Source organism: Pinus tabuliformis, chromosome 4_1 (genome assembly GCF_031772625.1).
Source record: "Pinus tabuliformis cultivar Carrire ecotype Pingquan chromosome 4_1, CPIR1, whole genome shotgun sequence".
Classification (NCBI taxonomy): Eukaryota; Viridiplantae; Streptophyta; class Pinopsida; order Pinales; family Pinaceae; genus Pinus; species Pinus tabuliformis.
Genome location: NC_142303.1, coordinates 905,558,549 through 905,573,287, shown reverse-complemented (window position 1 = coordinate 905,573,287; position 14,739 = coordinate 905,558,549). Strand labels below are relative to the sequence as shown.

General features: G+C 30.7%; 2 protein-coding genes across 6 annotated transcripts; both read left to right on the top strand.

Moving 5' to 3' along the window:
* Positions 1–5,005: 5,005 nt before the first annotated feature.
* On the top strand, positions 5,006–9,197 carry LOC149179080 (tetraketide alpha-pyrone reductase 2-like). Of its 2 annotated transcripts, XM_089420509.1 has the most exons (6): positions 5,014–5,252; positions 5,400–5,572; positions 6,751–6,939; positions 7,477–7,639; positions 7,834–8,026; positions 8,353–9,186. In XM_089420509.1, the coding sequence occupies exons 1-6, from the start codon at positions 5,147–5,149 to the stop codon at positions 8,504–8,506; spliced, it is 978 nt and encodes a 325-aa protein (XP_089276635.1). In that variant the 5' UTR covers positions 5,014–5,146; the 3' UTR covers positions 8,507–9,186. The 2 variants fall into 2 exon arrangements, with proteins under 2 accessions (XP_089276636.1, XP_089276635.1); XM_089420510.1 differs by lacking the exon at positions 6,751–6,939 and having other exon boundaries at positions 5,006–5,252; positions 8,353–9,197.
* Positions 7,888–14,499, top strand: LOC149179079 (tetraketide alpha-pyrone reductase 2-like). 4 transcript variants are annotated; one of them, XM_089420505.1, is made up of 7 exons: positions 7,888–8,026; positions 10,861–10,990; positions 11,138–11,310; positions 12,488–12,676; positions 13,213–13,375; positions 13,572–13,764; positions 14,091–14,490. In XM_089420505.1, the coding sequence occupies exons 2-7, from the start codon at positions 10,885–10,887 to the stop codon at positions 14,242–14,244; spliced, it is 978 nt and encodes a 325-aa protein (XP_089276631.1). In that variant the 5' UTR covers positions 7,888–8,026; positions 10,861–10,884; the 3' UTR covers positions 14,245–14,490. The 4 variants fall into 4 exon arrangements, with proteins under 4 accessions (XP_089276631.1, XP_089276633.1, XP_089276630.1 ...); XM_089420504.1 differs by lacking the exon at positions 7,888–8,026 and having other exon boundaries at positions 10,536–10,990; positions 14,091–14,489; XM_089420508.1 differs by lacking the exons at positions 7,888–8,026; positions 10,861–10,990 and adding an exon at positions 11,434–11,623 and having other exon boundaries at positions 11,188–11,310; positions 14,091–14,499.
* Positions 14,500–14,739: the final 240 nt, after the last annotated feature.

Below are 14,739 nucleotides of genomic sequence, written 5' to 3'. Positions count from 1 at the left end.
ATTAATATTGAGTAATGTTGCGAGGGAAAAGTTGAGTTTTTTTTTTATATATAGTTTATTTATACAAATAAGAACATTTTATTGACTAGGTATTAGATGTATGTTTGACTTAATTTTTTTTAATTAAATGAATGATTTTTTTTTGTTTTGTTTGGTCTTGGATTTCAAACTTAAAGCATTATTGCACATGTAATATAGAGTTCTTATATGAGGCTCATCCTCTTAGATACGATAATTTTTATTTCTTTAAAAATTGATTATATTAATTTTTTTGACTACTGAAATGCTAGTAAATATACACACTTATATATAAATCCTTCAAAGTTGTATTTTCTTAACTATTTTTTTTTCTTCTTCTGTACACATTCCCCTTCGCACATTTTCCTTCCATACATTAAGTGTTGCATTTAGCGTAGTTTTTGAGGAGTAATTTTGGGTATGAAAATGTTTCAATGTAATTATGGGATTTCTTTCTTTCATTTATGTCCATGAAATTTCTAGCAATCTTCTGGTGTAGGCTGCAACAAGATTCTATTTGAAACTTATGTAAACCAATTAGTCATAAAGCAATCTTCTAGTGTAAGTTGCAACAAGATTCTATTTGAAACTTATGTAAACCACTTAGTCATAAACATATCTTTTTGATTTACCATAAAAAAAAAAAAAAAAAAAAAATGCACAAGTATAAAAACATACCTTTAATTTAGCATGAAAATAAAGTCATTTTTTTAGAAACTAAACGTTTGCAACATAGTCACAATGAGATAAATGGTAATTATCTATATGCATCCACAAAAGTAAATAAAGTCATTTTTTTAGAAACTAAACGTTTGCAACATAGTCACAATGAGATAAATGGTAATTATCTATATGCATCCACAAAAGTATGAGGCACTCATGCAAGGCATGATTATCTCTAGAGGTCTATAGTGAGACCACGACGAATGCAAGACTTTCTCTTAGGATGATATCATTCATGTGTTATGAAGTGGCAAGTGTGTTTTTCTTTGGTTCACCCATCGGAGGAGATGACGTAGGGGTGTTAACATCTTAAAATGCCAAAACGATAAAAATGCATTGCACATGGTTTAAAAGTTTGATTATGCAACTAAGTCGAGATCTCGTGTTGCCTATTCAACCTAGATTTGCGATTCATTCCCATGGAAGAGGGATAAACTTGTAAGCCAATCCGCGAACGCTGGGGCACAAAAGTCTTGGGTCCACAAATTTAATAATTAGCTCAACAAAGTGTGGGAGGAAAGATTATGCATATTTTGTTCTTCCAGAAAAGTGGAAACATAAAAACATTTCATTTTAGAATATGAGGCCTTTAAAGACAATAGAGAAAGTTACGCAGATACGCTGGCAGCTAGCTCTTGGGATAATCTATTTAGCGAGGGGTTTGTAGAAAAGCTGTGAGCATTTATTGTGAGGCTTCACAGAGAAAGGGTCGAATACATCAAGCAGATGAAGAAGCAATTTGTCCCATAGGCTATCTTCAGCCTCATAGATGTTAAAAGAATTTTCTTTCCTCTTTCTTTCAAACAAAGGCACAAGGCTGTGAAATTACCACCACTTTTCAACAATTAACGTACATATAATGGGTATCAACATCACCAAAAAAATTAAAATGTCATAAAGTCCATGAGCCAAAAATGTCATTTAATATCTTAACCAATTCATAAAGTCCATGAGCTTATACATTTTGCATTAAATTTATATTATTATTTCAAAAGCCAAATATTTTCTTGATTACAACCAAAGGATTAAAGTCATGAGATTTAGATGCGCACAAAAACATCCATAATTCCCCTTTGTTAAACCCTTCCATGTAACACATATTATTGCTTTCTTGTCCCATGCTATCTTTTACTTAGTTCAGTCTACTCTCTCACAATAATCAACACACGGTCAATGCAATAAATCACAATTTGAATGTTAACTCCACATTAATAAGTTAAATTTTGAGCATTCACTCTCTAACACCTCTAAATTTATAACTCTATAATTTTTTATTTTTATTTATAAAATTATTAAGTTGATTATCTAAAATATTATTGAATTGATTATTTAAACTATTTATTATATTTTCTATATTAATATTTACATAATATCATGGAAATTAATTTTATCTTCCTTTAAATTTAAAAGTTTATCGTTTCTTTAATTTATTATTTAAAAAACTATAGTTTTTTATGAAAATTAATTTGATTTTCCCTTAAATTTAAAATTTTATCATTTCTTTAATTTATTATTTAAAAATTATCATTTTCTTTTTAGAAGAAAATTATTTCTAGTTTCATCAACAATATAGTTTCAAAACTAATTTAGGATAACCATTTCAAAATTCATCTAGATTTTAGTTTCAAAATTATGTGTAATAATGCATATTAGCTCTAGTGTGTCATTAGTAATTATTGAGCTTAAAAAAAAAAAAACTAAGGCATGGAGTAACACATATATTTATTATATGAGATGGAAAAGATCAAGTTGAAGAAGCGATAAAGCATATGAAGATTTTGTGTATGATGGAGATGTGTGGAAGAAATGTGCAAAGGGAGAATGTGTGAGGAGGTGCAGAAATGTGGATGTGTGTGGAAGGAGGAACACATCCTTTCGCACACACACGAACTCTTTTTAATGCTATGCATGAAAAAACCTGAACTCTTTTTAATGGTATGCATGAAAAAACCCTTAATTTGGAATCAATATTTCAAATATTTTAACAAATCAAAATTAGGAATTCTACTTCAATATTTACAAAATCAAAATTCCAAATTCCAAATCAAGATTTAAAAAATAAAAATTCCAAATCCCAAACCAAAATTACAAAAATAGTGTTACAATTTTGTTGTGAGTCACTTTACTTAGGATTTCAATTTCTTGAAAGAATAAATACGAGGTAGATAATAAGTCATGAGTTGTCCAATTCATTTAGTAATTGCCCTCAAAATAGAAACAACCATAGTCATGAATAGTATGTCATTACACCAATTGTATATAACATTAATTCACTTCACTTCATTAATATACAGTGAAACATTTTAATATTCAAAATTATTCACGAGAGTTTATCATTTGTGTAATATTTATTCACATATAAAAATAAAAGAGCCTACTACTTGAATCTAATAATTTTATTTATAAACACCAACTTCATGTAACATTCTTTCAAATCATTAATATACGTTGAAGCATTTGTATACTCAAAATTATTCATGAAAAACTAAGCTAAATGCAACACTTGCTTTTGCATAAACTATTATTTATGACAAAATATTATTATTGCTTATTTATGTTTAAATAAAGAATTAAAAATAATATAATCCATAATTATATCCAAAATTAAATATGTAACTCTTGCTTTTTTTTTTAGGCTGTGGTTCATGGACACTTTGGTCAAAGGGTGGCGCTATGTCCACCGAAAAATTTGGGAAAAATTTGGGTTGGCGCTATGTCCACGGAAAAATTTGGGAAAAATTTGGGCTAGCGCTATGTCCACGGAAAAATTTGGGCAAGGGAATCTAGCCCCGCGGCCAACTAGCAAGCCTAGACCCCAAGGGCTTTGGGGAGATTGGACCCTGTGACCTCCAATGGCGATGCACTAATTTTGACCAACTAAGCTAACCCTTGGGGCTATGTAACTCTTACCTTATATCCACCTAAAATCCAATTTTCCCTTTAAAAGATTTACCATTTACAATATACAGTAGATATCTTATGAAAGTAGCAGCACACACTTCCCTAGCACATGCTTCTCCTATACAACACTTTCCCTTCCCCACAACACTTCCCCTTCCACATACTCTTCTTCCCCTGCACAACACTTCCCTCCACACAACACTTGCCCTTCCACATGCTCATCTTCTGTTGCACAACACTTTCCCTTCTCCCATAACACTTGCCCTTCCACATGCTCATTTTCCCCACATCCCTACTTTTACACCTCCACACACATTCTCGTATCCATACACTTCATGTATGTTTGGTAGGATAATTTTTTCTATTTATTAAGTTTTTTTAGAATTTATATAATTAATATATGATAAAATAATTTTTAATGATTATTTAAAAAAATATTATAATTTAATTTTTAATTGGTAGTAAAAACAGATGACTGTGTCATAGTTATGACATTGTTTAATGCCATTCTAGTTTTGTCTTCATTCATTCTGGGTAAGAATCTTAACCAAAGTATTCACCAAACTTATCTTATGTCATTCATTTACATACAATAAAATAAAATAAAATAATTTTATTGATGTTTAGTAAATAAAATTATGGAAATTCATAATTTACTGCAATATGATAATTCTCACCCAAAAAAACCTATCTCAATTAAAAAAAAGATTATAAATAGGTATTTTCCAAAATTTACATCATACATGATTCTCACTTCTACCCACTTGTCAATTTACATTAAAAAAAAAAATTGATATTATCTTATAAATGAATAGTTGAAAATAATTTAATCAATAAATCTATTTTATTAAATTATTTATGAGAACATGACAAAATAAAATGCAAAGACTTACTACTTTACAACTATTTCACTTATTTTAATTATATATTCATTGATTCCCACCTTTAAATATTTTATTAATTTTTAAACTTTTCATAATAATATATTAATTAATTTAAATTATATAATTATAAGTTCTAATCCCAACTTGATTATTTTTTTTTCACGTCAAACATACGACAAATATGCCTAGAAAGCAGGCCACCTCAAAGATACCATCGATTTTAGTATTTGAATAAATTTTATTTAATTATATATTGATATTATCGATTCTAGTATTTGATGTATTTTATTTAATTACATATTCATGAGTGGTAATCTTTAAACTTTAATGGTTTATAATTAATCTTGAAATTACACATTAGTTAATTCTAGTCGTCTTTGACTAATTTTGGTGCATCACCAATCAGAAGCATGACATGCCAAGAAAGCACATCACCAAAAAAACCAAGGGTGTAGTAGGTAGCATGCCAAATTTGTGACATTGAGTCACCAAATTCACCCGCCAGTTGATTTATATCGTTCAACTCATATTGTTCCAAAATTCACATATCTTCTTGTCATACTGTTACAGTGATCTTGTTCAAAGTCACATATCTTATTTTCTTTGTGATACCTGAAAAGATGAGCGAGGTATGCGTGACAGGAGGCACAGGCTTCATAGCTGCTTATCTCATTCGTAATCTTCTCCAGAAAGGTTACAGAGTTCGCACTACAGTTCGCAACCCAGGTATTCTGATTATACCTTACATTCGGATGCATATGAAATTATAGCAGAATTGCTTTAAAAACCACCAACTATTATAATATGTATTAATGTTTATTCTGGTTTATGTGGTGATTTATTTGAGCATTTGGCATCTGCGACTGTGACCAGATAATGTGGAGAAGTTTAGTTATCTGTGGGATCTGCCTGGTGCAAAGGAAAGACTCAACATCGTGAGAGCAGATTTGCTAGAGGAGGGCAGTTTTGATGCAGCAGTAGATGGTGTAGATGGAGTATTCCATACTGCATCACCTGTCTTAGTCCCATATAACGAGCGCTTGAAGGTATGCAGTATTTACCGGGTGCAGAGAGGGATAAATCAGATACATACTTTTTTCTATCTTAATTATAACTAGGGTTTGAAGCTATTTCTATCTTAATTATAACTAGGGTTTGAAGCTGTGCAGTATTTCACAACTTGGAATTTATCAAATGCATCAGATCCCTTTAAGATACATACTTTTTGAGCGGAGATGGATATGAAAATATATTTATTTCTGTGAGGTACTAAACATGCCGGCTCTTTTGAGCTTGGTACTAAACATGCGGGCTCTTTTGAGCTTTCCTCTGGTGTGCAGTACAGTCAAGTGTTTTTATGTTAGAGTGAGTTTTGTTTTTAGTGGGAAAATTTATTATAAGTGATATTGTTAAATTAATAATATGGATAATTATTATTAGTTATTATTTTTAAATGTAAGTTGACTCATAAATATTATTTAAGAAAAGTCATACTTTCTGTAATTACTTAGTTGGCGGAAATGAAAGTGACAAGTTTTACTTTATAGTGAGTTTTGTTGTTTAGTGGGAAAAATTATTATAATTGATATTATCAAATTAATAGCGTGGATAGCTATTATTGGCTGCTATTTTTAAATATAGGTTGACTCATCAATGTTATTTAAAGAAAATCACTCTAGCTAAATGCCTCTGTGCTTGGGTCATTAACTTGTTTCCTTACATTGAGGAAAAAAAGTTATTTCCTTAAGTTGAGGATGATGAGCTCTTAGCCAAACAGAAATAATTTTAAGGCATACTAGAGGCCCAATTACCTTCGAAAATCTAAAGACATACTAAAAACTCAATTACCTTAAAAAATCTAAACATATTTTAAAAAATTTATGACCAATTTTTTTTTGTTTTCTTAAGTTAGAATTATATAATTCTGTTATTGTATTTAAAATGTATAAATATATTCTAACTTCTTGAATTTTATTTCTTATAAATTAAGAAATCAAATTTGATCCTCTAACAAATTTCAATTAATTTTAAATAAAACTATGCTTCAAAAAAACTATAAACAAACTATATATGATATGATAACGTAGTAACCTGTGATGATATTTATTCTTTAACATAGTAACATGAAATGATCTTTCTTCTTTTCTGGCACGTTTTCTGCTCATCAAAACATAGATGAAGACCCCATATAATATGACTGATTCCTAAATGAATTGTTACGCAGGAAACCCTAATAGATCCTTGTGTGAAGGGCACTATCAATGTCCTCAGGTCCTGTTCAAGATCACCTTCAGTAAAGCGGGTGGTGATTACATCCTCCTGCTCATCAATACGATACGAGTATAATAGTTTAGAGCGTTCCCCGCTGGATGAGTCACACTGGAGCAATTTAGATTATTGCCAGAAGTACAATGTAAGGAATTCATTCTGGTTTAATTTACACAAGGTTTCTATATTCTATGAAAGATGACAAAAGTTAGTTAAAGAGAGTTATGGGATAAGAACTTCAAAGTGGGTTTACAAATCCCAATATTCCCTATTTGTAAAAGGGCATTGAAAAATATTAATAGTTTTTAAATTCAATATGGGAAATTTGAGTGTATCAAATATATTTTAGTGTATTAATGGGAAATGTTGATACAGCTTGAGCGAGCTTAATGGTTAAGAATATGTGTTTCTTCCTAAAAGATTACAGGTTCAAAGTCGGATGGGTAGAGTATGTATGTATTCTTAGACTTTCTACTTTTAAATTCCTGTGGGAAGGTGGGTCCCTTGTTTCATAAACAAGAGGTCTCATACACCAATACTAATTTGATGTGGGTCCCTTGTCCCACAAACAAGGAAGTCTCATACACCAATACCAAGATTAGAAAATACCAATACTAACTTCAGTGTGATTGAATTCATCACATTTGCATAGTTATAATTTTCGATCATCTTTTCCCTGCAGCTCTGGTATGCATATGCAAAAACTATTGGTGAGAAAGAGGCCTGGAAGTTCGCAGAGGAGCAGGGTCTCAATCTAGTCGTGGTGAACCCCTCATTTGTTGTTGGGCCACTTCTAGCCCCTGAACCTACCAGCACTCTTTCGCTACTGCTGAGCATAATTAAGGGTACTTGCTCTGATTTCATAGCCTTTATAATATAGCCTTAAATTTATTAAGAAGTTCGATATTTATAGCTGTAAAATTGTTTAAGAAGTTTGATATTCACAAGTTTTGCCAGAGAAGCTATTTGCCAAATTCATTTTTTTTTCATAGTATATGTAAGAGGGCAGATCACTCATATTATATTGAATTGCATACAGGAGAAAATAACAAGGTATACCCAAATTGCACGATTGGTTTTGTTCACATAGATGATGTAGTAACAGCTCATATTCTGGCCATGGAGTCTCCATCAGCGTCGGGGAGATTAATCTGCTCTGCTGATGTTGCTCATTGGAAAGAAATTGTAGAGATGTTGAAGAACAAATACCCAATGTACCCAATTGCAGACAAGTAAGTGCACATATTTTAAGCCACATATTAAATTGAATATCAAAAAACATTACATATTGCTAATTATTTTTTTGATCAACGAGATAAATATAGTTCATGAATTGTTGATGAAGGGACTTGGCCTTCTGAATACCTTCAGTAGCATTTTGATTATATTCATTGGTTTTATCTTTACCAAATGGATTGGTTCCATTACATGAACAATGGAAATCAGTGCTCTTATGAGTTCAACAATAGTTTTCATACAATTATGCTTACACAAGCATCTAGTAATTACATATTTTCTGTTTTTTGCTAACTAACGTTATTTGTTCGGATCATTTTAGATGTGGAACGGAGGAAGGTAATGATACACCTCACACTATCAACACTAGTAAGATTAAAAACTTGGGACTTGCCAGCTTTAAAAGCATAGAGCAGATGTTTGAGGACAGCATTAAAAGTTTTGAAAGGAGGGGCTTGCTGCAGAATCTGCCTTAGCATCATAGACACAATGGAAGATTTTTCTTTCACTAGTTTGTCTGAGTGATCATGATATCTCCTACTTTTAATAAACTGGTAGAACAGTGTCTTAGTCGCTTTCACTTCAAAGTAATTTTTACTAATGGTGACAATTCCTGGAATCAAGTTAATGTTTGTTTAACCGGTTCTGTTGCTGATAAATGTGAGTTGGGCTTATCTGAATCATTATTCTATGCTTAGTTAATTGTCCCAATCATTAGCAGTTCACTGTACTTTACACAAGAGGATACAGACACTGGAAAATTTGTATTTTTGGAGTTATACATTTATGGGTTTCAGATATCCTTAAATCTAGCATACTTAGAGCATAATCCAACATATCAGTCACAAGTAAACAATTTAAAGATGAAATTTGAATATCTTTCCCTAAATAAAGAAAGAAAAAATTGAAATGTAATCATCTGCTCTGTTCGCAATTGTCATGTAAAATTAACTAAAAATTGGTGGACTATCTAGGATTAATATGCCTAATAAGTAAATTCTACAACTTTACTTGCAATTGTTTTGTAAAATTAACTAAAAATTAATTGACTATCTAGAATTAATATGCCTAAGAAGTAAATTCTACAAAAAATTTTCAAATTCTGGTGCAATTCGTTCACTCTTTCAATCCTTCCAGTATTAAAATCCATATGTTATCTCACATTATACAAAGCAATATGTTATCTCACATTATACAAAGCAATGGCGGGACTGTAAAGAATCCTTCCCATAGGATTAAAAATTGAAAACCAGTTTTGCAGATTAATTTTCACTTTTTAATAATTTTAATGTTAATTTTGACATTTTTATAAAAATTTAATATTTTTTATATTTTCAAAAGAAATAAATTTTTATTTAAAAATAGTCTATAATAAATAATTTGCTCATCAAATTTTACCATTTATTCCTGCCCCTGACAAATAATTTACCTCTCAAATAAAAGAGCCTACTACTTGAATCTAATAATTTTATTTATAAACACCAACTTCATGTAACATTCTTTCAAATCATTAACTATTTATGACAAAATATTATTTATGACAAAATATTATTATTGTTTATTTATGTTTAAATCAAGAATTAAAAATAATATGATCCATAATTATATCCAAAATTAAATATGTAACTCTTGCTTTTTTTTAGGCTGTGGTTCATGGATACTTCATATATGTTTGGTAGGATAATTTTTTCTATTTATTAAGTTTTTTTAGAATTTATATAATTAATATATGATAAAATAATTTTTAATGATTATTTAAAAAAATATTATAATTTAATTTTTAATTGATAGTAAAAATAGATGAATGTGTCATAGTTATGACATTGTTTAATGCCATTCTAGTTTTGTCTTCATTCATTTTGGGTACGAATCTTAACCAACGTATTCACCAAACTTATCTTATGTCATTCATTTACATACAATAAAATAAAATAATTTTATTAGTGTTTAGTAAATAAAATTATGGCAATTCATAATTTAATGCAATATGATAATTCTCACCCAAAAAAACCTATCTCAATTAAAAAAAAAATTATAAATAGGTATTTTCCAAACTTTACATCATACATGAGAATCACTTCTAACCACTTGTCAATTTACATTAAAAAAATTGATATTATCTAATAAATGAGTATTTGAAAATAATTTAATCAATAAATCTATTTGATTAAATTATTTATGACAACATGACACAATAAAATGCAAAGACTTACTACTTTACAACTATTTCACTTATTTTAATTATATATTCATTGATTCCCACCTTTAAATATATTTTATTAATTTTTAAACTTTTCTTAATAATATATTAATTAATTTAAATTATATAATTATAAGTTCAAAGCCCAACTTGATTATTTTTTTTCACATCAAACATACGACAAATATGCCTAGAAAGCAGGCCACCTCAAAGATACCATCGATTTTAGTATTTGAATAAATTTTATTTAATTATATATTGATATTATCGATTCTAGTATTTGATGTATTTTATTTAATTACATATTCATGAGTGGTAATCTTTAAACTTTAATTGTTTATAATTAATCTTGAAATTACACATTAGTTAATTCTAGTCGTCTTTGACTAATTTTGGTGCATCACCAATCAGAAGCATGACATACCAAGAGAGCACATCACCACAAAAACCAAGGGTGTAGTAGGTAGCATGCCAAATTTGTGACATTGAGTCACCAAATTCACCCACCAGTTAATTTATATCGTTCAACTCATATTGTTCCAAAATTCACATATCTTCTTGTCATACTGTTACAGTGATCTTGTTCAAAGTCACATATCTTATTTTCTTTGTGATATCTGCAATTTCAAGCTTTCCGTCAACCTCCCTGAAAAGATGTGCGAGGTATGCGTGACAGGAGGCACAGGCTTCATAGCTGCTTATCTCATTCGTAATCTTCTCCAGAAAGGTTACAGAGTTCGCACTACAGTTCGCAACCCAGGTATTCTGATTATACCTTACATTCGGATGCATATGAAATTATAGCAGAATTGCTTTAAAAACCACCAACCATTATAATATGTATTAATGTTTATTCTGGTTTATGTGGTGATTTATTTGAGCATTTGGCATCTGCGACTGTGACCAGATAATGTGGAGAAGTTTAGTTATCTGTGGGATCTGCCTGGTGCAAAGGAAAGACTCAACATCGTGAGAGCAGATTTGCTAGAGGAGGGCAGTTTTGATGCAGCAGTAGATGGTGTACATGGAGTATTCCATACTGCATCACCTGTCTTAGTCCCATATAACGAGCGCTTGAAGGTATGCAGTATTTACCGGGTGCAGAGAGGGATAAATCAGATACATACTTTTTTCTATCTTAATTATAACTAGGGTTTGAAGCTATTTCTATCTTAATTATAACTAGGGTTTGAAGCTGTGCAGTATTTCACAACTTGGAATTTATCAAATGCATCAGATCCCTTTAAGATACATACTTTTTGAGCGGAGATGGATATGAAAATATATTTATTTCTGTGAGGTACTAAACATGCCGGCTCTTTTGAGCTTGGTACTAAACATGCGGGCTCTTTTGAGCTTTCCTCTGGTGTGCAGTACAGTGAGCTTTCCTCAGGTGTGCAGTACAGTCAAGTGTTTTTATGTTAGAGTGAGTTTTGTTTTTAGTGGGAAAATTTATTATAAGTGATATTGTTAAATTAATAATATGGATAATTATTATTAGTTATTATTTTTAAATGTAAGTTGACTCATAAATGTTATTTAAGAAAAGTCATACTTTCTGTAATTACTTAGCTGGTGGTTCTGAAAGTGACAAGTTTTACTTTATAGTGAGTTTTGTTGTTTAGTGGGAAAAATTATTATAATTGATATTATCAAATTAATAGCGTGGATAGCTATTATTGGTTGCTATTTTTAAATATAGGTTGACTCATCAATGTTATTTAAAGAAAATCACTCTAGCCAAATGCCTGGGTCATTAACTTGTTTCCTTACACTGAGGAAAAAAAGTCATTTCCTTAAGCTGAAGATGATGAGCTCTTAGCCAAACAGAAATAATTTTAAGGTATACTAGAGGCCCAATTACCTTCGAGAATCTAAAGACATACTAGACACTCAATTACCTTAAAAAAAATCTAAACATATTTTAAAAAATCTATAACCAATTTTTTTTGTTTTTTCTTTTCTTAAATTAGAATTATATAATTCTGTTATTGTATTTAATTTTATTTCTTATAAATTAAGAAATCAAATTTGATCTTTCAACAAATTTCAATTAAATTTTAAATAAAACTATGCTTCAAAAAAACTATAAACAAACTATATATGATATGATAACATGGTAACCTGTGATGATATTTATTCTTTAACATAGTAACATGAAATGATCTTTCTTCTTTTCTGGCACGTTTCCTGCTCATCAAAACATAGATGAAGACCCCAAATAATATGTCTGATTCCTAAATGAATTGTTACGCAGGAAACCCTAATAGATCCTTGTGTGAAGGGCACTATCAATGTCCTCAGGTCCTGTTCAAGATCACCTTCAGTAAAGCGGGTGGTGCTTACATCCTCCTGCTCATCAATACGATACGAGTATAATAGTTTAGAGCGTTCCCCGCTGGATGAGTCACATTGGAGCAATTTAGATTATTGCCAGAAGTACAATGTAAGGAATTCATTCTGGTTTAATTTACACAAGTTTTCTATATTCTATGAAAGATGACCCAAGATAGTTAAAGAGAGTTATGGGATAAGAACTTCAAATTGGGTTTACAAATCCCAATATTTCATATTTGTAAAGGGGATTGAAAAATATTAATAGTTTTTTAAGTCAATGTGGGAAATTTGAGTGTATCAAATATATTTTAGTGTATTAATGGGAAATGTTGATACAGCTTGAGCAAGCCTAATGGTTAAGAGTATGTGTTTCTTCCTAAAAGGTTACAGTTTCAAAGTCAGATGGGTAGAGTAGTTATGTATTTTTAGACTTTCTACAGTCAAATTCCTGTAGGAAGGTGGGTCCCTTGTTTCACAAACAAGAGGTCTGATACACCAATACCAATTTGATGTGGGTCCCTTGTCCCACAAACAAGGAAGTCTCATATACCAATACCAAGATTAGAAAATACCAATACTAACTTCAGTGTGATTGAATTCATCATATTTGCATAGTTATAATTTTGGATCATCTTTTCCCTGCAGCTCTGGTATGCATATGCAAAAACTATGGGTGAGAAAGAGGCCTGGAAGTTCGCAGAGGAGCAGGGTCTCAATCTAGTCGTGGTGAACCCCTCATTTGTTGTTGGGCCACTTCTAGCCCCTGAACCTACCAGCACTCTTTCGGTACTGCTGAGCATAATTAAGGGTACTTGCTCTGATTTCATAGCCTTTATAATATAGCCGTAAATTTATTAAGAAGTTCGATATTTATAGCTGTAAATTTGTTTAAGAAGTTTGATATTCACAAGTTTTGCCAAAGAAGCTATTTGCCAAATTCATTTTTTTTTTTCATAGTATATGTAAGAGGGCAGATCACTTATATTATACTGAATTGCATACAGGAGAAAATAACAAGGTATACCCAAATTGCACGATTGGTTTTGTTCACATAGATGATGTAGTAACAGCACATATTCTGGCCATGGAGTCTCCATCAGCGTCGGGGAGATTAATCTGCTCTGCTGATGTTGCTCATTGGAAAGAAATTGTAGAGATGTTGAAGAACAAATACCCAATGTACCCAATTGCAGAGAAGTAAGTGCACATATTTTAAGCCACATATTAAATTGAATATCAAAAAAAATTACATATTGCTAATTATTTTTTTGATCAACGAGATAAATATAGTTCATGAATTGTTGATGAAGGGACTTGGCCTTTTGAATACCTTCAGTAGCATTTTGATTATATTTATTGGTTTTATCTTTACCAAATGGATTGGTTCCATTACATGAACAAAGGAAATCAGTGCTCTTAAGAGTTCAACGCTAGTTTTCATACAATTATGCTTACACAAGCATCTAGTAATTACATATTTTCTGTTTTTTGCTAACGAACATTATTTGTTCTGATCATTTTAGATGTGGAACGGAGGAAGGAAATGATATACCTCACACTATCAACACTAGTAAGATTAAAAACTTGGGACTTGCCAGCTTTAAAAGCATAGAGCAGATGTTTGAGGACAGCATTAAAAGTTTTGAAAGGAGGGGCTTGCTGCAGAATCTGCCTTAGCATCATAGACACAATGGAAGATTTTTCTTTCACTAGTTTGCCTGAGTGATCATGATGTCTCCTACTTTTAATAAACTGGTAGAACAGTGTCTTAGTCGCTTTCACTTCAAAGTAATTTTTACTAATGGTGACAATTCCTGGAATCAAGTTAATGTTTGTTTAACCGGTTCTGTTGCTGATAAATGTGAGTTGGGCTTATCTGAATCATTATTCTATGCTGAGTTAATTGTCCCAATCATGAGCGGTTCACTGTACTTTACACAAGAGGGATACTGGCACTGGAAAATTTGTATTTTTGGAGTTATACATTTATGGGTTTCAGATATCCTTAAATCTAGCATACTTAGAGCATAATCCAACATAACAGTCACAAGTAAACAATTTAAAGATGAAATTTGAATATCTTTCTAAAGAAAAAATTGAAATGTAATCATCTGCTCTGCTCGCAATTGTCATGTAAAATTAACTAAAAATTGGTGGACTATCTAGGATTAA

Bases quoted from the DNA above. Each gene is read 5' to 3' on its own strand.
- LOC149179080 (XM_089420509.1), top strand. From the start codon at position 5,147: ATGAGCGAGGTATGCGTGACAGGAGGCACAGGCTTCATAGCTGCTTAT. The intron at 5,253-5,399 runs GTATTCTGATTA...GACTGTGACCAG, and splicing joins CACTACAGTTCGCAACCCAG to ATAATGTGGAGAAGTTTAGT. The intron at 8,027-8,352 runs GTAAGTGCACAT...GGATCATTTTAG, and splicing joins ATGTACCCAATTGCAGACAA to ATGTGGAACGGAGGAAGGTA.
- LOC149179079 (XM_089420505.1), top strand. From the start codon at position 10,885: ATGTGCGAGGTATGCGTGACAGGAGGCACAGGCTTCATAGCTGCTTAT. The intron at 10,991-11,137 runs GTATTCTGATTA...GACTGTGACCAG, and splicing joins CACTACAGTTCGCAACCCAG to ATAATGTGGAGAAGTTTAGT. The intron at 11,311-12,487 runs GTATGCAGTATT...ATTGTTACGCAG, and splicing joins CATATAACGAGCGCTTGAAG to GAAACCCTAATAGATCCTTG.